The following is a 23406-nucleotide window of genomic DNA, read 5'->3' as shown; positions in this document are numbered from 1 at the left end:
CTCTTCCCACCATTGTGTAATTACTCATAAATGGTTATTCTACTTCCATTTAGTTACACAGCCTTACTGTTACCTATGGAGCAATACTACATCAAAATAAAGGTTTCCAACGTATTCCTCTTTGATGGTATGCACATTTGACAGTGTGGCTTTAAGTAAAATATTTATTGAGTATTACACCAACTAGATCCTGTTTCAGGTAGATGTTTTACTATTTTGAGAGAATATACAGTACTGTATATGGTGATATAGGAAAAACCAACCTCAACGCAAATACACCTTGATTTCAAAGCCTTTAGGCATTTGGGTTGGGTGATGTTTGATCTCTCACAAATGGCCAGTTATCTGCGTATTATGACAGAAAACAAAATCTGTACCCCCTTCCTCCGTGCGTAACCATGGTGACTCATGTATACCCGCCGATATCAGCAATATTATGTTTAAAGTATTCTGTTTACCCCAGTCAAGTTTGAACATAGTAGCCTCTAGGCTACGTTCCTGGTCTTTCTGTAACACATGACTGAGGACAGAATCCTAACTTGAGGAAGTCAAGGTAAATCATGCATCAATGTCAATGGAAGACATGTGATGCAGCTTGAGTTGCATGTAAGTAAAGATAAATTAGAGCACAGTAAGGAAAACAGATGGGATGACAAAGAGAGTAAGAGTAATAGGAAGTTAGGAAGAGATAGATGTGAAGAAATTCATGTAAGGAACTTAGCAAGAGAGAGAGAGTGTGTGTGTGTGTGTGGGGGGGGGGGGGGGGGGGGGGGGGGGGGGGGGCGGGGGGGGGGGGGGGGGGGGGTGGGGGGGGGTGAGCAAAGGGGAGGGAGAATCCAACCTGTCCATGAGATCTGTTGGGGAGACATCCCCAGCTGTAGCAAGCTCCCTTATCTCTAGCAGTGGAGTTGGGGGGTGGATGGGGGGGTTGTACTTGGTAGGGCATGGCATTCCAGCCCAATATACAGATCCTCACACATGTGGCTCGTTAGTGACTGGCTGAGGAGATAAGACCAGAGAGAATCAGCAGCACAGATCCCATTCCAGATCAGATTGAAACCACTGTCTCACTGCTGCTGCCAGCACTAATAAGTAGCTACAGTGCCTTACTATAGCGAAACACTCCCACCTGAAACAGGCTGAAACAGGCTATCATCTTGCTGTTTTTGTGAGGTTTTAATCTACCTGTAGCATAACATTGATTTCATAACGTAGAAAATCTCATGCAATCAGCAAAGACCAGTACGATGAGGAAGTTGATAAGTCCAGTCACATTTACCCTGTGTTACCCTGTGTTTAGGTAATGATGGCAAAACATTACACATATCAAAGAAAGTTAGTGCAAGACTTTCTCTTCGTGCTGCATATCCCTCTTCCCAGTATGGAGTACGTGGAGAGGATATTGTTCACTGTGTTACTTGGACTTCCTTAAGAAGAAAAAAGGCCAGTCTCCCTCCAGCTGAGTGATGACATTGCTCTACCTGGTGCAAGGTTGCCTGCTTAGAGGAGTTTAATCCCCTTCCTGCTGTGCTCCTGATGTATATGCTGCTAACTCTGTTCCACTTGGCCCCTGAGTCTGAAGAGACAGGCTGTGGAGTCAGTCTCTGACTAGATTGCCAACTCACCAGCAAACAGAGGATGAATACCAGCAACAAGCAAAGGCATGCAGGAATGAGAGAACAATGAGATGTGTTCAAATAAGCTGAAGAACAAACAAATATTGTATTCCAAGAGACAGATGGGTGGGATGGAGTGTCTGTGACACAGTTCAGTTAATAAGTAAGCTATACTTACTAAATAAATCAAATTAATACTTCAAACAATAAAGTGTGAACAAAATTCTATATATTTCGTATTGTATAATAATTGGCATTAGGCTACCATTTATGGTCAACTCAATTGTCTAGAGCAGTACAAGCTAAGAAATGGGGTACAGACTATTGCTTTCCCTTCAAAGCATTATAAGAATGGTGGCGGCCTGTGACTGCTACTGCTATTGAGCACCCAGAACCCTCCTTCAGCACCAAAACATCAACGTTCTCTGCTTCTTTGCGAGGGATTTCAGAAAAAATAAACGCTGAAATGTATGCAGGAAATTCCATCTAATCGCAACATGTTTTGTTAATTAGGCCTGTCAACTGGCCATTTATTATATACTGTATGTAACACATGACAGAGAACCATCTGTAGGGCCAATGTTCAATAGCGCAACACCAATAAGGAGCAACTCTATTCCACCTTGCCTTTAGAAATCAAAGAAAAATTATATTCTCTTTTCGAAAAAAGGTATAAAACTATTAAGAATTTAGGTTGTTTAAAGCCTTATTTAACTAGTCCGAAAATAATTAATTGAGCAGGAAAACGCAAAGCATTTTGACCATGAGGGAATAAAAATTCCAAAAGCAAATTAAAGGGAAGTGCTAATGATTAAAAACATGCTCAGCTGAGGCAAGAAGAAGAAGAGGCTTTCTGACCTCACAGGAGAGACTGAGGGCATGGCTACTTGCTGTAGAGACCTTATTTGGCATAGGCCCTCGGGCCGCCACAACATCAATCTCTCCCCTCCCAGGACAGACGGTGGGGGAAAACACAGCGCACTTCAAATCCGAGGGAAAGAGAGAGTGAGCTTTCCTCCACTCTGTGCAGGAAGGAGGGATGGCTGGCTCTTCTCCTCCTCCAAAGAGCAGTCTTAATTACTCCCGCTCATACCCATACCCCAGCAATCATCTGGCAAATAAAGAGGAGGGGATATATTCTAGGAGTTCTAATAAATAACATATAATCTCTGACAGTGAAATATGCCATCCTCCTCTTGGCAGCCACTCCCGGCTGGGATTATCTTCGCTTTATATAAACCTAATTACAAACATCGTATCTCCTGATGCTACAGTAATGTATGCCTTCGTTTGCCAAAACGGAGAAACTTTCTTTCTTCTTTCAAAAGACTGGATAAAGCAACATGAGATTCACACGCAACGTTTTATGGGGGAAGTCACTACTGGATAAAAGAGAACACTGTAGGAGAATATACACATACAGTTGAAGTCGGAAGTTTAGATACACTTAGGTTGGAGTCATTAAAACTCGTTTTTCAACCACTCCACAAATGTCTTGTTAACAAACTATGGTTTTGGCAAGTCGGTTAGAACATCTACCTTGTGCAAGACACATGTAATTTTTCCAACAATTGTTTACAGACAGATTATTTCACTTATAATTCACTGTATCACAATTCCAGTGGGTCAGAAGTTTACATACAGTGAGTTGACTGTGCCTTTAAACAGCTTGGAAAGTTCCAGAAAATTATGCCATGGCTTTAGAAGCTTCTGATAGGCTAATTGACATAATTTGAGTCAATTGGAGGTGTACCTGTGAATGTATTTCAAGGCCTACCTTCAAACTCAGTGCCTCTTTGCTTGACATCATGGGATGTCACCTCAGTGAATGGGAAATAGATCAAGTAGTGTATGTGATTTTAGAATGTGGGTCAGAACATTCTCCTGGTGAAACTTTTGTCATTTTCAAAAATGACAAAAGTTTCACCAGGAGAATGTTCTGACCCACACTCTAAAATCACATACACTACTTGATCTATTTCCCATTCACTGATTGGAGGGAAAACTGTTGGAATGTTAATTTAACAAAATAATAGCAAGAACCCCCTCTGCAGTTTAGAAAATGCTGTCATAATGCTGTGGTGATAAACATTTACAATACACCTCAGAAAAACAATTCTAGACCTCCACAAGTCTGGTTCATCCTTGGGAGCAATTTCCAAATGCCTGAAGTTACCACGTTCATCTTTACAAACAATAGTACTGTCACGCCCTGACCGTAGAGAGCTTTTTATGTCTCTATTTTGGTTTGGTCAGGGTGTGATTTGGGTGGGCATTCTATGTTCTTTTTTCTATGTTTTGTATTTCTTTGTTTTGGCCGGGTATGGTTTCAAATCAGGGACAGCTGTCTATCGTTGTCTCTGATTGGAACCATACTTAGGTAGCTTTTTCCCACATGGTTTTTATGGTAGTTAATTTCTGTTTAGTGTTTCACCTTACAGGTCTGTTTCGGTTATCTCTTGTTAATTTTTGTTATAGTGTTCAGTTTTAATAATAAAGCATGAACACTTACCACGCTGCGCTTTGGTCCAATGATCCTCTACTTCAGACGACGAAATAGCGCTACAGAACTACCCACCACAAACGGACCAAGCAGCGTGGTAACGAGGCAGAGGGTTCAGGACTCCTGGACTTGGGAGGAGATATTGGACGGACAGGGACCCTGGAGACAGGCTGGGGAAATACGCCGCCCGAAAAAAGAGCTGGAGGCAGCTAAAGCGGAGAGGCGGTGATATGAGGAAGGCAGCGCAAAAGGCACGAGAGGCAGCCCAACATTTGGGGGGGGGGGGGGGACACGGGGAGATTGGCGGAGTCAGGCGATAGACCTGAGCCAACTCCACGTGCTTACCGGAAGCAGCGTGGTACTGATCAGGCACCGTGTTATGCGGTGAAGCACAAGGTGTCTCCAGTATGCGCTCATAGCCCGGAGCGCTATATGCCAGCCCCCCGCAAGTGCCATGCGAGAGTGGGCATCCAGCCAGGGCGGATTGTGCCAGCTCAGCGCGTTTGGTCTCCGGTGCGCCGTTTCGGCCCAGGGTATCCTGCGCCGGCTATGCGTACTGTGTCTCCGGGGCGCTGGGAGGGTTCAGTTTGTCCTATGCCTGCGCTCCGCCCGTGCCGGGCGAAAGTGGGCATTGAGCCTAATGGAGAGGTGCGAGTGTTAAGCACCAGAATCTCCAGTGCTCCCCCACAGCCCGGTTCGACCTGTGCCTGCACTCTGGAGGGGCCGGGCTAAAGTGGGCATTCAGCCTGGAGGAGTGGTGCCAAGGCTGCGCACCAGGGCTCCAGTGCTCCCCCACAGCCCGGTTCATCCGGTGCCTCCTCTACGCACCAGGCCTCCTGTAGGTCTCCCCAGCCTAGTGGGCCCTGTGGCAGCCCCACGCACCAGGCTGTCTCTGCGTCTCCTCCCTCCAGAGTCGCCCTCCAGTCCGGATCCTCCAGCGACGCCCTCCAGTCCAGAGCCTCCTGTGTCGCCCTTCAGTCAGGAGCTTGCAGCGACGCCTCCAGTCCGGACCCTCCAAGAGGCGCCCTTCAGTCCGGAGCTTCCAGAGGCGCCCTTCAGTCCGGAGCTTCCAGAGGCGCCCTTCAGTCCGGAGCTTCCAGAGGCGCCTTGCAGTCAGGAGCTTCCAGAGACGCCCTCCAGTCCAACAAGGGTCCCCAACAAGGGGCCCGCTACAAGGGTGCCCAGTCCGGCCCCCACAACGAGGGTACCCAGTCCGGGGCCCGCTATGAGTGTCCCCAGTCCGGTGTCGGCAACGAGGGGGGGGGTCTACGTCCCTCACCAGAGCCGCCACCGCGGAGAAATTCCCACCCAGACCCTCCCCTATGGGTTCAGGTTTTGCGGCCAGAGTCCGCACCTTTGGGGGGGGGTACTGTCACGCCCTGACCGTAGAGAGCTTTTTATGTCTCTATTTTGGTTTGGTCAGGGTGTGATTTGGGTGGGAATTCTATGTTCTTTTTTCTATTTCTTTGTTTTAGCCAGGTATGGTTCTCAATCAGGGCCAGCTGTCTATCGTTGTCTCTGATTGGGAACCATACTTAGGTAGCTTTTTCCCACATGGTTTTTGTGGGTAGTTCATTTCTGTTTAGTGTTTTCACCTTACAGGACTCTTTCGGTTATTCTCTTGTTTATTTTTGTTATAGTGTTCAGTTTTAATAATAAAAGCATGAACACTTACCACGCTGCGCTTTGGTCCGATGATTCCTCTTCTTCAGACGACGAATACCGTTACAAGTACGCAAGTATAAACACCATGAGACCACGCAGCCGTCATACCGCTCAGGAAGGAGACGCGTTCTGTCTCCTAGAGATGAACGTTCTTTTGTGCGAAAAGTGCAAATCAATCCCAGAACAACAGCAAAGGACCTTGTGAAGATGCTGGAGGAAACAGCTACAAAAGCATCTATATCCACAGAAAAACGAGTCCTATATCAACATAACCTGAAAGGCCGCTCAGAAAGGAAGAAGCCACTGCTCCAAAACCGTCATAAAAAAGACAGACTACGGTTTGCACCTGCACATGGGGACAAAGATCGAACTTTCTGGAGAAATGTCCTCTGGTCTGAGGAAACAAAAATATAACTGTTTGGCCATAATGACCATCGTTATGTTTGGAGGAAAAATGGGGAGGCTTGCAAGCCGAAGAACACCATCGCAACCGTGAAGCACGGGGTGGCAGCATCATGTTGTGGGGGTGCTTTGCTGCAGGAGGGACTAGTGCACTTCACAACATAGATGGCATCATGAGGAAAGAAAATTATGTGGATATATTGAAGCAACATCTCAAGACATCAGTCAGGAAGTTAAAGCTTGGTCGCAAATGGGTCTTCCAAATGGACAATGACCCCAAGCATACTTCCAAAGTTGTGGCAAAATGGATTAACTTCTCTAGTGTATGTGGGACGGTAGGGTCCCACCTCGTCAACAGCCAGTGAAACTGCAGAGCGCCAAATTCAAAACAACAGAAATCCCATAATTTAAATTACTCAAACATACAAGTATTTTACACAATTTTAAAGATACACTTGTTGTAAATCCAGCCAAAGTGTCCGATTTCAAAAAGGTTTTACGACGAAAGCACACCAAACAATTATGTTAGGTATGAGCCAAGTTGTAACGGTCGTCTTGTGGTGAATGAGCGGACCAAAGCGCAGCGTGAAATGTTGACATAATGAGTTATTTAAACAAACGACGAAACACGAAATAACACTTGATAATTAACAAAATAACAAACGACGTAGACTGACCTAAAACATGTGAACTTACATATAACGAAGAACGCACGAACAGGTACAGACTACAAACAAACGATACAGTCCCGTGTGGTAACATATACGGACACAGGAGACAACCACCCACAACAAACAATGTGAAACAACCTACCTATATATGGTTCTCAATCAGAGGAAACGTCAAACACCTGCCTCTGATTGAGAACCATACAAGGTCAATTAACAATGACACTTAACATAGAACAAACAACACAGACTACCCACCCAGCTCACGTCCTGACCCACTAAACACAACTATACAAAAGGAAAACAAGGTCAGGAACGTGACACAAGTCACAGAAAAAGACAGCCATTTTTCCAGCCAAAGAGAGGAGTAACAAAAAGCAGGAATAGAGATAAAATTAATCACTAACCTTTGATGATCTTCATCAGATGACACTCATAGGACTTTATGTTACACAATACATGTATGTTTTATTTTGGTAAAGTTCATATTTATATCCAAAAATCTGAGTTTAGGCGGGACGCTACTGTCTCACTTGGCAAAAAGCCTGAGAAAATGCAGATCGCCAAATTCAAATTAATTACTATAAAAATGACTATAAAAATCAAACGTTCATTAAACAACACACAAAGATACCAAATTAAAGCTACACTGGTTGTGAATCCAGCCAACATGTCAGAATTCAAATAGGCTTTTCGGCGAAAGCAAACGATGCTATTATCTAAGGATAGCACCGTTGTAAACAAAGAGAGATAAGCATATTTCAACCCTGCAGGCGCGACACAAAACGCAGAAATAAAAATAAGATCATAAGTTCCTTACATTTGAGAGAGGCTTTTGTTGTTGGCACTCCAATATGTCCATAAAATCACAAATGGTCCTTTGTTCGATTATTTCTGTCTATATAATCCAAAATGTCCATTTATTTTGGCGCGTTTGTATAAACACCGGTTCCAATTTGTGCAACGTTACTACAAAATATCTCAAAGGTTACCTGTAAACAAAAAATTCAAACTACTTTTGTAATACAACTTTAGTATTTTTATGTTATAAATCGATAAATTGAAGACGGAGATCTTGTGTTCAATACAGGATTAAAACCAACTGTAGCTAGCTTTCTGTCTCGCGCCTTATCTAACAGGACACCTCGAGTGACTCTCGTTCAAATGCTATTCATTACACAAAGGAATAACATCAACCAATTTCTCAAGACTGTGTGACATCCAGTGGAAGCGGTAGGAACCGCAAGCAGTAGAAATCTTCCCAATGAAATCTCATTGAAAAGAGAGTGACCTAAAAAAAATAATCTGAATGGTTTGTCCTCGGGTTTCACCTGCTAAATAAGCTTCTGTTATCTACAGACATGATTCAAACAGTTTTAGAAAGAGTTCTATCAACAAATCTACTAATAATATGCATATCTTATCTTCTGGGATGAGTAGCTGGCAGTTTAATTTGGGCATGCTTTTCATCCAAAATTCCGAATGCTGCCCCCTACCTAGAGAAGTTAAGACAAAAAGTCAAGGTATTGGAGAGGCCATCACAAAGCCCTGACCTCAAACCTTATAGAAAATTGTGGGCAGAACTGAAAAAGCGTGTGCGAGCAAGGAGGCCTACAAACCTGACTCAGTTACACCAGCTCTGTCAGGAGGAATGGGCCAAAATTCATCCAACTTATGTGGGAAGCTTGTGGAAGGCTACCCGAAACGTTTGACCCAAGTTAAACAATTTAAAGGCAATGCTACCAAATACTAATTGAGTGTAGTAAACTTCTGACCCACTGGGAATGTTTTAAAAAGAAATAAAAGCTGAAATAGATAATTCTCTCTACATTTATTCTGACATTTTACATTTTAGAATAAAGTTGTGATCCTAACTGACCTAAAGAGGGAATTTTTACTAGGATTAAATGTCAGGAAGTTGTGAAAACTGAGTTTAAATGTATTGGCTAAGGTGTATGTAAAACTTCGACTTCAACTGTAGTTGTGAGCATGTACAGACTATGGAAATGATAATATAGACAGACATGGACAAGACAAAGTTTGATTGTCTTTACATGGACAGGTTAATGATTTTAGTTTGACAAAGCTTGAGTTCACTGGTTTCCCCTTCTTATTTGGCTCTGAAGTGAAATTAAACTGAATAGAACAGAGGGAGAGACTCACCAGCGGTGTCCACGTTAATGAGGCTAACAGCAGGCACAGGCAGTCGAGTGGTCCAGTGAACGCAGCCCTCCGAGACAGACATTTAACCATGAAGGCCTTGAGTATATCAGGTGAGAGAGAGAGAGGAAGATGGGCAGGTAAGCACCATAGCGCAGGCGACAGCACCGGGGTCATGACCCTTCCCTGAGGGGTCGCCGCCATGCGCTCGATGGTGGGGAACAGCATCACTGACTTCACCACCTGCACAAGAACGTGTAGAAGAAAGGATGTTAGCATACACAAACTTAAACCTCCTTCTTCTATGCATTCATTCAGTGTGTGTCTTACAATAAATATAGAAGCATAATATTTCATGACATTCACAGACACCTGACTTCAGCTTTTTATGGCTTCAGTTTAAAAGATGACTATGGCACTTTTGGCATCAGTTTGAATAAATACGATGAATTTGGTTTGGATTTTTCCAAACTTTTTGACAATGTGCAGGTATCTTATTGCAACATTCAGTCTTGAGTTAAAAGTTGTGTGCAACTCTAATGTTATGCTACACAGTGCTGCCAGGGGCACTATGTGAAGAAGGAGTTGCTTAAGTGGAGGAGCAAAGGCATAAAAGACAAGAAGCAGATGAGAGGAGGAGAGAGAGAGAGAGAGAGAGATGAGAGAGAGAGAGAGAGAGAGAGAGAGAGAGAGAGGAGAGAGAGAGAGAGAGAGAGAGAGAGAGAGAGAGAGAGAGAGAGAGAGAGAGAGAGAGAGAGAGAGGAGGAGAGAGAGAGAGAGCGAGAGAGAGAGAGAGAGAGAGAGAGAGAGAGAGAGAGAGAGAGAGGAGGAGAAGAGAGAGAGAGAGAGAAGTAGAGAGATGAGAGAGAGAGAGAGAGAGAGAGATGAGAGGAGAGAGAGGAGAGAGAGAGAGAGAGAGAGAGAGAGAGAGAGAGAGAGAGAGAGAGAGAGAGAGAGAGAGAGAGATAAATAAATAAATAAATAAATATATTGTTGGTGAGAGCATGTGTGTGTCGGAGAAGTAGAATGAAAGCGGTAAAAGTGATGATAGGTCCAGGAAAAGAGAGGGCGTGACATGGGCAACGCATGTGCTTACATGAGCTGGAGAACAAATAAAAGGGGAGAAAGAAAAAGTGAAAGAGAGAGAGATAGATATATAGATAGATAGATAAAAGAGAGAGTCAAAGAGAGAAAAGACACCAGTCCTAGGAAACAGGAAGCACCTGCCCCTGTTTGGCCAGCAGCAGGCTGGAAGAGTGATAAACCTCAACATAACAGTCAGTCATCGACCCAGAGAGAGCAAGGATGTGAATATTATCCATCCTTTGTGGTTGCTGTATTTCTCGTTTTCTTACCAGTTCAAAGCAGGGATTGATTAACTAGATCCAGAGATCCCGGAGGTTTAACTCCTTTTCAAGGACTGCACCAGGGACATAAGGGATGGATGGAGAGGTGGGCGGAAGGATAGGTTTAAATTTAGGGGTAAAAGGAGTGAAAGAGAGAGACAAGGAGTGAGGAAGAGAGAAAGTGAGTGAAACAAACTCACTAAAAGACAAAGGCATCCCTTTAAGACCAGGTAGTAGGAAGAAAGGCGGGGTTTTTTTTTACATGGGGAGGGGGACGGGGGCAAGCAACCACATATTAAGACATAACATAATAGCATGCTTTAACAGTGATCTACTACTGTGAAACCTGTGACGTTCATAGTTTACCACAGTATGAGTCATAATACCCATAAAACCTAGCGGTCAAACACGGAAATGGTTCCAATTGTTTTTCCATCTATTGTGGATTTTACAAACACTTCAAATAAGGGCTGTGTTTCGTGTAGGCTTACCCTGGCATGACGTTTTGATAACCATGTAAATCTGACTCGGGCAAGGTGACTTTTATCAATATATTAGCCTATATTTACCACCACCAAAATGAAATGCTAATTAGCTGCTAATGTGGCTATCATACAGAACTACAAAGGAATGTCTCAAGCTTCACATGACTAGGCTGGACAATAGAACGAGTCAAAATTCACCCAAGGCTGAAAAACGGCAAAAGAACATTGGCTAAGCTGGAACACTAGCGCGAGCCCATAGCAAATGAATGGAATCGAACATTCACAGAGCCTGTTTTGACTGGAGTGATGCTTGTAATTCCATTTTGCCTAAATTGCACAATTTTTTTTAATCCCTTTTTATTTGACCACTACTATCTGTTCGTCGGACGAAACTGGAAAAAAACTACTTAAACATCAGCACCTCGATGGTGTCAACTGTGCTAATGTCTGCATAATGAGAAAGTAGGGGAAAAATGAAAACTTCTGACTATTTCTGGTCTAGTGATTGATGACAACCGAGCTCGCTGCCCAGACTTACATAATTACAAAGAGGAGATTCTCATGACTAAAATGGTGCCCGACTTGAAAAAATCTAAATATACACAGTGAGATATTTGGTTAAATAGACCGGCATGCCTTTCCATAGGAAAACAATGGGGAGAGCTCAGCGTTCCAAGGGCAAAACGTTTTTTTGCGTCCACCGGACGTGCTACCTGTCCCAGACCTGCTGTTTTCAACTCTCTAGAGACCGCAGGAGCGGTAGAGATACTCTTAATGATCGGCTATGAAAAGCAAACTGACATTTACTCCTGATTATTATTTGACCATGCTGGTCATTTACGAACATTTGAACATCTTGGCCATGTTCTGTTATAATCTCCACCCGGCACAGCCAGAAGAGGACTGGCCACCCCTCATAGCCTGGTTCCTCTCTAGGTTTCTTCCTAGGTTTTGGCCTTTCTAGGGAGTTTTTCCTAGCCGCCGTGCTTCTACACCTGCATTGCTTGCTGTTTGGGGTTTTAGGCAGGGTTTCTGTACAGCACTTCGAGATATTAGCTGATGTACGAAGGGCTATATAAAATAAACTTGATTTGATTTGATTTTGGGGCTAGCATTTGATGACAACCAAGCTCGCTGCCCAGACTTACATAATTAGAAAGAGGAGATTCTCATGATTAAAACAGCGTACGACTTGAAAATAAATTAAATATACACATTGCGATATATTTGGAGAAAGGGCCTATAATTCCCACATAAGAAACAATGGGACGACCTAAGAGATCCATGAGTAATTTTTTGTTGTTTAAATTTTAACTACCAACAACGTGAGCAGGTCTCACTGCCAACAATAGCGAAGCAGGCATTGTGACGTAGAACATTAAGCTGGGAATAAAATGTTCGGAAAGCGAGTTGGTGCCACGGTGCTCAATAGAACTAATGGGAGCTGGCAGGGTGAAAAATGCCCTAAAATAAGGCCTGTGATTGCTTCAAAACGACGGCAAGCAGCTGAGAAATATGGTCATATTATGAAACTGGGCTCCACGGCCGATGCAATGAACTAGTTTTTAATCAGAAAAAAGTGTTGTAATGTGTCCAGCCTAACATCACTCACCAGGGCCATGATGATCTGGAAGAGACTGCCGAATCGAGGCAAACATAAGAATCTTTGGATTAACTATCTAATGTTAGCTACATTTTATAATGAATAAATTGGCTAAAGTTGTTTAAATAGACAATTCTGTGAACTGTCTTGGGCAAGTTCTACATTGAAAATGCCTGTTATTTAGTTAGCTAGCTCATGGTTAGCTAGTTAGCAACATTAGCCTGGTTACATGACTACATTTACGTACAAAACAAGCTTTTTTTGGAGCCAATGGGTGTGCCTGAGTCTTATCACCTCTCAACTAAACTGAACAAAAATATAAACGCAACATGAAAGTTAGTGTTGGTCCCATGTTTCATGAGCTGAAATAAAGGATCCCAGAAATGTTCCATATGCACAAAAAGCTTATTTCTCTAAAATGTTGTGCAAAAATGTGTTTACATCCTTGTTAGTGAGCATTTATCCTTTGCCAAGATAATCCATTCACCTGACAGATGTGGCATATCAAGAAGCTGATTAAACAGCATGATCATTACACAGGTGCACCTTGTGCTGAGGAAAATAAAAGGGCACTCTAAAATGTCTCAAAAGGGCACACAATGATGTCTCAAGTTTTGAGGGCCCATGCAATTGGCATTATGACTGCAGCAGAGCTGTTGCCACAGAATTTAATGTTAATTTCTTTACTATAAGCCGCCTCCAATGTTGTTTTAGAGAATTTGGCAGTACGTCCAACCGGCCTCACAACCGCAGACCACGTGTAACCACGCCAGCCCAGGACCTCCACATCCGGGCTAACTCACCTGCGGGATCGTCTTGAGACCAGCCACCCAGACTGCTGATGAAACTGTTTGTTTGCACAACCCAAAAAACTGTCTCAGGGAAGGAAGCTCATCTGCGTGCTCGTCCTCCTCACCAGGGTCTTGACCTGACTGCAGTTCGGCATCGTACCCTTCAGTGGGTAAATGTTTACCTTCGATGGCGACTGGCACGCTGGAGAAGTGTCCTCTTCACGGATGAATCCTGGTTTCAACTGTACCGGGCAGATGGCAGACAGCGTGTATGGCATCATGTGGGCGAGCAGTTTGCTGATGTCAACGTTGTGAACAGAGTGTCCCATGTTGGCGGTGGGGTTATAGTATGAGCAGGCATAAGCTACAGGCAACGAACACAATTGCATTTTATCGATGGCAATTTGAATCCACAGAGATACTGTGATGAGATCTTGAGGCCCATTGTCATGCCATTTATCCACCGCCCTCACCTCATGTTTCAGCATGATAATGCATGGCCCCATGTCGCAAGGATCTGTACACAATTCCTGGAAGCTAAAAATGTCCCAGTTCTTCCATGGCCTGCATACTCACGAAACATGTCACCCATTGAGCTTGTTTGGGATGCTCTGGATCGACGTGTTCGACAACGTGTTCCAGTTCCCATCAATATCCAGCAACTTTGCACAGCCATTGAAGACGAGTGGAACAACATTCCACAGGCCATAATCAATAGCTTGATCAACTCTATGCAAAGGAGATGTGTCACGCTGTATGAGGCAAATGATGGTCACACCAGATACTGACTGGTTTTCTGATCCACGCCCCTACCTTTTTTTTGACCAGCAGATGCATATCTGTATTCCCAGTCATGTGAAATCCATAGATTAGGGCCTAATAAATGTATTTAAATTGACTGATTTCCTTCTATGAACTGTAACTCAGCAAAATCTTTGAAATTGTTGCATGTTGCTTTATATTTTTGTTCAATGTAGGTAAGCTCTTTCAACCTGAAACACAATTATGTATAAACGCATGCATCAGTCAACAAGTTCAACTCCAACTTGAGAGTGGAGCATGCATTTATATATAATTGTGTTTCAGGTTGAAAGTATTTTTATCATGAATGAATAAGCATATTTATTTGACAAGAATGCACCTATTCACCCATCAATTCGTCAAACACCTGAACTCAAACAATTACATTGTTTTAAGGAAATCAAAATTGTAAACAATGCATATACAGCTCTGGAAAAAATTAAGAGACCACTGCAAAATTATCAGTTTCTCTGGTTTTACTATTTATAGGTATGTGTTTGGGTAAAATGAAAATTTTTGTTTTATTCTATAAACTATTGACAACATTTCTCCCAAATTCCAAATAAAAATATATTGCATTTATTTGCAGAAAATGACAACTGGTCAAAATAACAAAAAAGATGCAGTGTTGTCAGACCTCGAATAATTCAAAGAAACTAAGTTCATATTCATTTTTAAACATCACAATACTAATGTTTTAACTTAGGAAGAGTTCAGAAATCAATATTTAGTGGAATAACCCTAATATTCAATCACAGCTTTTATGCGCCTTGGCATGCTCTCCACCATTCTTTCACATTCATGTTTGGTGACTTTATGCCACTCCTGGCGAAAATTCAAGCAGCTCGGCTTTGTTTGATGGCTTGTGACCATCCATCTTCCTCTTGATCACATTCCAGGTGTTTTCAATGGGTTTCAGGTCTGGAGATTGGGCTGGCCATGACAGGGTCTTGATCTGGTGGTCCTCCATCCACACCTTGATTGACCTGGCTGTGTGGCATGGAGCATTGTCCTGATGGAAAAAACAATCCTCGGAGTTGGGGAACATTGTCAGAGCAGAAGGAAGCAAGTTTTCAACCAGGACAACCTTGTTCGTGGCTTGATTCATGCGTCCTTCACAAAGACAAATCTGCCCGATTCCAGCCTTGCTGAAGCACCCCCAGATCATCACCGATACATTCTGCAATTAGTTAATTTGGCTTTGAATTTGCAACAGAACATGTCAACACGCTAGTTCAGAATTGCTTTAATACAGCAGTGCATTCTGACACCATGAATAGTTGGCAGAAATTATAAGGGATTAAAGAAAGACTTCCACCGGCTGAAGAAGAGGATCTAGTAAAATAAGGGTATGTTGCTAATATCATCTAGGTAGGTAGCTAGCTAGCTATATAGCTTCTTATTAAAAAAAAACTAGCATAGTATTCATGGCACATTATAAATATCTTTACTGCTACTAGGATAGTATTCTGTACAGGACACAATACCAAATGCATAAATAAGACATTAGTTAATATTATATTAGTTAAATATTAGTTAAATAAAATATGGAACAGTAAATTTAAAAAATGCAATATATCTTTCATTTTAGATCAAGGTAGAAAGTAGCTAGCTAGCTGACAGCAAAGGTGTCAGCTAGAGATGGTGTGCAGGAGGTTGCAGGGATTTGCAGTCTTACATGGTCTACTTTGATGCTAATTAGCATTTTCTAATCTTAAAGTAAATAGAGACGAATCTATAGATAAAAAAGTCACCTCGTCCAAGAGAGATTTACAAAGTTATCAAAAATTCACGCCAGGGTAAGTTACACGAAACACAGCCCTTATTTAAAAGTGTTTCTAAAATCCACATTGGATAAAATGAATGGTGAAAAAACAGTTGTAACCATTTCGGTGTTTAACCGCTATGTTTTATGGGTGTTATGTGAGGCTCATGTGGGGCTCAATTAGAGGCTCTCCCTTTTAAAACAATCAAAGTTGCTTCATCATTAATCTTCCAATTTCATGGCCCGCTTTGGCAATACTTCAACATTAAGTACCAATGTAGCCTTGTAACTATAGATTAATGGAGATGTTGAAAGATACCAATATGTGGTAGTGTGAGTGTGAGCGTGAGAGAAAATGTAGTATGTTTGAGAGCAAAAGAGAGACAGAGAAAGAGGGTGCGCAGAGGGACACAGGTGAGCTTTGATGTGTAAAGCGGTAGTTTTGATGGGAAGCAGCTACTCTTCCAGTGGAACAGAGGAATGTTCTAAAGACTGTAGAAAGAAGAGGCTGGTGCTTAAACACGGAACAAACTGCATAGGCTCAGACACACCCTAATGAAAGAATAATACTAACTAACCAATATAATAACTATTAACACAAACACACACAAAACACACCTAGACAACCACACACATGCACAGACAAACACACTTTATTCTTCGGTCTCTTCCTCTCCCTCTAGCACACCTAAAGTCCCTTCAGAAAGTAGTCATAACCCTTGACTTATTCAGCATTTTGTTGTGTTACAGCCTCAATTCAAAATGGATTAAATGTATTATTATTCTCACCCATCCACACACAATACCCCATAATGACGAAGTGAAAACATGTTTTAGAAATCTTTGCTAATTTCTTGAAAATGAAATACATAAATATCTAATTGACATAAGTATTCACAAGCCTGAGTCAATACATGTTAGAATCACTTTTGGCAGCGACTACAGCTGTGAGTATTTCTGGGTACGTCTCTAAGAGATTTGCACACCTGGATTGCACAATATTTGCCACATTATTATTTTTAAAATTCTTCAAGCTCTGTCAAGTTGGTTGTTCATCATTGCTAGACAGCCATTTTCTAGTCTTGCAAAAGATTTCCAAGCCGATTAAAATCAAAACTGTAAGTAGGCCACTCAGGAACATTCAATGTGATCTTGGTAAGCAACTCCAGTGTATATTTGGTCTTACCTTTTAGGTTATTGTCTTGCTGAAAGGTAAATTTGGAAAGCAGACTGAACCAGGTTTTCCTCTAGGATTTTGCCTCTGCTTAGCTCTATCCCTTTTCTTTTTATCCTAAAAACTCCCTAGTCCTTGCCAATGACAAGCATACACATAACATGATGCAGCCACCATGCTTGAAAATAAGAGTGGTACTCAGTGATGTCTTGTGTTGAATTTGCCCCAAACATAACGCTTTGTATTCAGGACATAATGTGTCACAGCTGTCGTCTAGTTGGAAATGACCGGACCAAGGTGCAGCGTGGTGAGTGTACATTTTCTTTTATTTAGAATGTCGCCAACAAAACAAGAAACAAAGAAACGACCGTGAAGCTTACTAGGGCTATAGTGCCACTAACAAAGTCAACTAACCACAAACACAAAAAGAAAAAATGCTGCCTAAGTATGATTCCCAATCAGAGACAACGATAGACAGCTGTCCCGGATTGAGAACCATACCCGGCCAAAACATAGAAATACAAAACATAGAAATAAAGAAACTAGAATGCCCACCCTAGTCACACCCTGGCCTAACCAAAATAGAGAATAAAAGCCTCTCTATGGCCTGGGCGTGACATAATGTTAATTCCTTTGCCACATTTTTTGCAGTTTTACTTAAGTGCCTTATTGCAATCAGGATGTATGTTATGGCATATTTTTTATTCCAACTTTTCACTCTGTCATTTAGGTTAGTATTACGGAGTAACTACAACGCTGTTGATCCATCCTCAGTGTTCTCCTATCACAGCCATTAAACTCTAACTGTTTTAACAGTGACCGTATTTCCGCCACACCGGCGGTCACGAGTCATGATGGCAGTCAAATTCCAGGTGACCGTTTAGTAACGGTAATCAGGCTTCTCCAAGCTCTAATGCTGCTGATGGCCATTATACCAAACTTGCTAACTGCCTGGTACTTAGCACTCTATTGTCCCTCTAATGACTCTGACATCAATACAAATGTAATCGAAAATCGAATCAAGCTCATGTTGCGCAACATTTCTATAGGCTATGCAATTGCGTGAGAAAACAGAGTGATGGCCTCTATTAAAAAGAGGAAGATCCCATCAGCTTTCTATAGGCTAGGCCTACTATATTTATTTATCAACTTTCCTAATATTAAGCAGATTGCTTCTCTTTACAACAGGAGTATAGACTACCTGGCTGGCATGAAAAGGAACCACGGGAAAAGCGTCCTCCATTCGCTATTGAAGTGCATAGATTACTTTTTTTTTGGCAACTTTTTCAAATCATAGTCGCACACCTCATGTAGCCTAGCCCATAGGCCTATATGTTTTGATAAGATTTGTATCAGAACTAAAGTGGCCAAATAACTACTTAAAATGAATCACATTAATCTGCTTTACAAAGGGTGAGGAAGACAACGGTGCATTTTTATGGTGAAAATTATAATAAAAGCATTACATGCACAGTCGCATTTGTGGTCACTTTTGAGAATGGTGTTTTCCTGCTAATGGAACATTTGCGCTTATAGCCCATTGCCGTGTGCGCATTGCTGCGCTTATAATGTGAAGCCCTTTTAAGCTAAACATTCTCATCTGTTGCGTCAGGCTCGTTGCTTAAAACGGGGTTTTAATGCTAGTGGTTGTATTCATTTGGGATCTATCGCATCCCATAACTGTCCCAGACTTTGTTTGGAATATTTATTTCTCACACGGAATAGAATAGGTCAACTTTTGTACTATGGGGGATAGTAGATTGACATAGGCTACTGCTTTTGCTGTTCGTTAGGCCTACTCATCTTGTTGGCTGACGAAAAGTAAATGTGGACAGTTCTTCCAATATCTTCAATATGCGCCTCGGAAATGGATAAGGACGTGCGCAGTTGCGCCCCCGATGTGTCTGTCTTCACTTGTAGCCTGTGAAAAAGACCCGATCACATGACGGAGAGCCATGTGAGTGAGAGGTGCTTTGGCACACACCCGGGAGAAGGGAATTATATTCTTATATTCAGCCCAAGGGCACAATGGCTACTAGCTGCAAAGGGCATGGATTCTTCTAGGGGACATTACGGCCACACAGAGGGGATGCAGCCGGGAAATTCGAGGCATTATCAAGTGCTTGTCAAATTGTGAATGAGAGACTGATGAAGTGTGTACAGCCTGCGCAAAAAAACAAAGCAGAGCTCATGCCTTTCATGTGACTTTTTTCAAATCATCATTAGAGTTGCATGCAGCCTTAAAATGTATTACAAATCAAAACATATAGACCAACATTTGTATCACGACTAAAGTTACATAAATAACTCTAAATTAAGCATATAGGAGTACCTGTTTCTTTGTTAACGCTCAACACAGAATAGCCGGATGTGCGCACTCCCTCAAATCGTTTGGAGAAAATATCCTTTCTATTTTATTCAGCTATGTTCAAAAGTATTCTTCATACTATAAAATAATGCCACGGAATTCTAAGCAAATCTTGTCTGCTAAATGAACTATGAACTAGCACACAGTCATATGGCATAGCCAGATCAGGACCTAACATAAGGATAACTCAGAGTATGCTATTCTGTTCTTCTGAAATAGACTACATTTTCTTCATATCATGTTTCTTTAGACCTGTCTAAAATAAATAATGGATTTATTGTGATAGTGTAGACTATATTAGATGGATTTATTAGACTTTTTAAAATGTAGATGTTCCAAAGGTCTGCATCAGTGGCTTGTAGGCTATGGGTGGAAGCCAGGAGATGCTAAATGTGTTTATGTTAATTAACGGTCAATTACCGTGAGACCGGCAGTGATTTGTTTGACAATCACCAGCTGACAAAATTTCATGACAGCCACAGCCCTAGTCTCATGGTGAAATCCCTGAGCAGTTTCCATCCTCTCCAGCAAATGTTAGGAAGGATGCTTGTATCTTTGTAATGACAGGTGTATTGATACACCATCCTAAATGTAATTAATAACTTCACCATGCTCAAAGGGGTATTAAATGTCTGCTTTTTCTTACCCATCTACCAATACATGAACTTCTTTGCGAGGCATTGGAAAACCTCCATGTCTTTGTGGTTGAACCTGTGTTTGAAATTCACTGCTCGACTGAGGGACATTACAGATAATTGTGTGTTAAATACTATTATTGCACAGAGTGTGTCAACGCAACTTATTATATGACTTGTTAAGCACATTTTTACTCCTGAACTTATTTTGGCTTGCCATAACAAAGGGTTGAATACTTATTGACTCAAGATATTTCAGCTTTTCATTTTTAAATAATTGTGTAAAAATGTCTAAAAACATAATTCCACTTTGACATTTTGGGCTATTGTGTTTAGGCCAGTGACACAAAATCAAAATTTAATACATTTTAAATTCAGGTTGTAACACCAAAATGTGACCCGTTCCAGGAAGCTAGGCGTATGTCACACATCACTACTTCACAGGAGAGGCATTTGAACATTTTGGCAGAAATTCCTTCTGGAACAAGAACTGTGAACTTTAATGTGCCTTAATAACAAACTTGCATGCCATCTGTAAATATGAATAAAATTGTTAAGCTACAGAAAAAGTCAGGAACCTTCCTGCTAGCCATGATTGATTGAGATAATGGATTGGCTGGACATGCCGAGAGATGAGTTCGGATAGGTCTGCCATGTCGCATGCTTCTGTCTATAACATGAGCTGCTCAGTATGTGTAGATAATCCATTCTACCGTAGATGTTTTGAAAGATATCCCGAAGAACTGCAAAAGTGTTGCTACTGCTCACAACTGAATTTAAAAGGCACTATCAACAAAGATTTTGTGGGAAAAGTTCTGATGGACTATTCTGGAGGACGATTGTGCAATGCTGACTCTCTCTGGCTCTGAAAATGAACTAGACATTGTAGAGTCTTCTGATGAAAGTGATGGGGAAGATACGGCGATCATCAGTGCTGTTGTCACGGAAGAAGTTGACAGAGTTTTGAAAGTGGAATGTCCGGTGGAAGCAGAGTATGGTTGCAAATGCGGTGGGAGTCGAAAAAAGAACAAGGATGGCTAGACAGGATTACATCTTCAAACTAAGGGCAACCATGGCATCCATGACAGAGAGGGCGAAGCATTCATTCATGTGTACGGGTATAAGTCTAGCTACATTTTCAGCTATTTTAAGTTTGACATTTTGTCAGAAAGTCATTTTCATTGCAAGTTAAAGCATACTGTTAGCTAACTAGCTAACGTTAGCTGGCTGGCTCGCTAGCTAACGTTAGCTAGCTGGCTCGCTAGCTAACATTATGTGTATGAGCTGTGTAGTAATATTATTTGCATTTCATTTGCTAGTGTTAGCTAGTTAGCTAGCTGACATTGATCATAGTTGGTTAGCTAAGGGCAACCAGGGAGAGGGAGAAGCGTTCATCCATGTATACTGGTAAAAGTCTAGCTACATTTTCAGATATTATGGTGCTTTCAAGACAACTGGGAACTCAGCAAAATACGAGGTCAAATCATGACATCAGTGATATTCAGGTCGGAAAGTGGGAGCTCTAGAATGAGGCCCGAGTTCCCGAGTTGGAATTCCAAGTTAGATGACAGTTCAAAACAACTTTTCCCAGTCAGGGCTCATTTTTGGCCAAGTTCCCAGTTGTCTTGAATGCGGAATATTACATTTCTAATTTTGTCAGAAAGCCATTTGCATTGCAAGTTAAAGCGTACTGTTAGCTAGCTAGCTAAGGTTAGCTGGCTGGCTCGCTAGCTAACGTTACGTGTATGAGCTGTTTCTTATCTCAGAAAACTATTTGCATTTCTAGTTATAGCCTAATGTTAGCTAGCTAGCTAACACTGAACCTAGTTGGTTAGGTTTAGCTACCTGCAGATTCATGCATTGTGCATGGTACACTACATGACACCTGCTCATTCCAAAATCATGGGCATTATTGTGTTTGTACCCCCTTTTCTGCTATAGCAGCCTCCACTCTTCTGGGAAGGCTTTCCACTAGATGTTGCAACATTGCTGCGGGGACTTTCTTCCATTCAGCCACAAGAGCATTAGTGATGTCAGGCACTGATGTTGGGAGATTAGGCCTAGCTCGCTGTCGGCGTTCCAATTAATCCCAAAGCTGTTTGATGGAGTTATGGTCAGGGCTCTGTGCAGACCAGTCAAGTTCTTCCACACCGATCTCGACAAACCATTCCTGTATGGACCTCACTTTGTGCACGGGGGCATTGTCATGCTGAAACAGGAAAGGGCATTCCCCAAACTGTTGCCACAAAGTTGGAAGCATAGAATGGTCTAGAATGTCATTGTATGCTGTAGCGTTAAGATTTCTCTTCACTGGAACTAAGGGGCCTAGCCCGAACTATGAAAAACAGCCACAGACCATTATTTCTCCTCCACCGAACTTTACAGTTGGTAATATGCATTTGAGCAGGTAGCGTTCTCCTGGCATCTGCAAAACCCAGATTCGTCAGTCGGACTGCCAGATGGTGAAGCGTGATTCATCACTCCAGAGAACGCGTCTCCACTGCTCCAGAGTCCAATGGCGGCGAGCTTTACACCACTCCAGCCGACGCGTGGCATTGTGCATGGTGATCTTAGGCTTGTGTGCAGCTGCTCGGCCATGGAAACCCATTTCATGAAGCTCCCGACGAACAGTTCTTGTGGTGACATTGCTTCCAGAGGCAGTTTGGAACTCGATAGTTGGTGTTGCAACCGAGGACAGACAAATTTGACGTGTTACGCACTTCAGCGGTCCCATTCTGTGAGCTTGTGTGGCCTACCACTTCGCAGCTGAGCCGTTGTTGCTCCTAGACGTTTCCACTTCACAATAACAGCACTTACAGTTGACCGGTGCAGCTCTGGCAGGGCAGAAATTTGATTAACTGACTTGTTGGAAAGGTGGCATCCTATGACAGTGCCACATTGAAAGCCACTGAGCTCTTCAGTAAGGCCACTCTACTGCCAATGTTAGTCTATTGAGATTGCATGGCTGTGTGTGCTCAATTTTATACACCTGTCAACAACGGGTGTGACTGAAATAGCTGAATCCACTAATTTGAAGGAGTGTCCACATACTTTTGTATATATAGTGTAGTATGGGTTGGGATTACAGGTCTAAACTGTAGTGTTTACACCTTCGGTATCCTGTGCATGTGACAAATAAACTTAGATTTTATTTGATATAGTGTGTGTTTACCAGAGACGGTAATGTGAAGAACAACATGACCTGCACCAAAGTCAGATTAGGATATAGGCCAAGGACTAGATAAAGACGATTTTTACTATTACTTTCAGCACTTTTAGTCTTAATCTTTGATTGTTTACTACACTACTTTACTCTGTTTAGCACATGGCCTCAAATGTGAATCCTAAAAGAGATGGGTGGGGCTAAGGCTTAAGAGAGTGTGAGCAATGCTGAATGGGTGTAGACAATGAAGAGCAGTAGGTG

General features: G+C 42.2%; 1 protein-coding gene across 1 annotated transcript in view; it reads right to left on the bottom strand.

Moving 5' to 3' along the window:
- LOC111968593 (lipid droplet-associated hydrolase) overlaps nucleotides 1-23406 on the bottom strand; it is a 67421-nt gene that overhangs the window by 8528 nt on the left and 35487 nt on the right. The window contains 5 exon segments of the mRNA XM_023994277.3: nucleotides 9018-9054; nucleotides 9056-9082; nucleotides 9084-9142; nucleotides 9145-9179; nucleotides 9181-9257. Of these exon segments, the coding sequence (XP_023850045.2) occupies nucleotides 9018-9054; nucleotides 9056-9082; nucleotides 9084-9142; nucleotides 9145-9179; nucleotides 9181-9257 (235 nt within the window).

This window comes from Salvelinus sp. IW2-2015, linkage group LG9, assembly GCF_002910315.2.
Source record: "Salvelinus sp. IW2-2015 linkage group LG9, ASM291031v2, whole genome shotgun sequence".
Taxonomy (NCBI): Eukaryota; Metazoa; Chordata; class Actinopteri; order Salmoniformes; family Salmonidae; genus Salvelinus; species Salvelinus sp. IW2-2015.
This window is presented reverse-complemented; position numbering and strand designations above follow the sequence as displayed.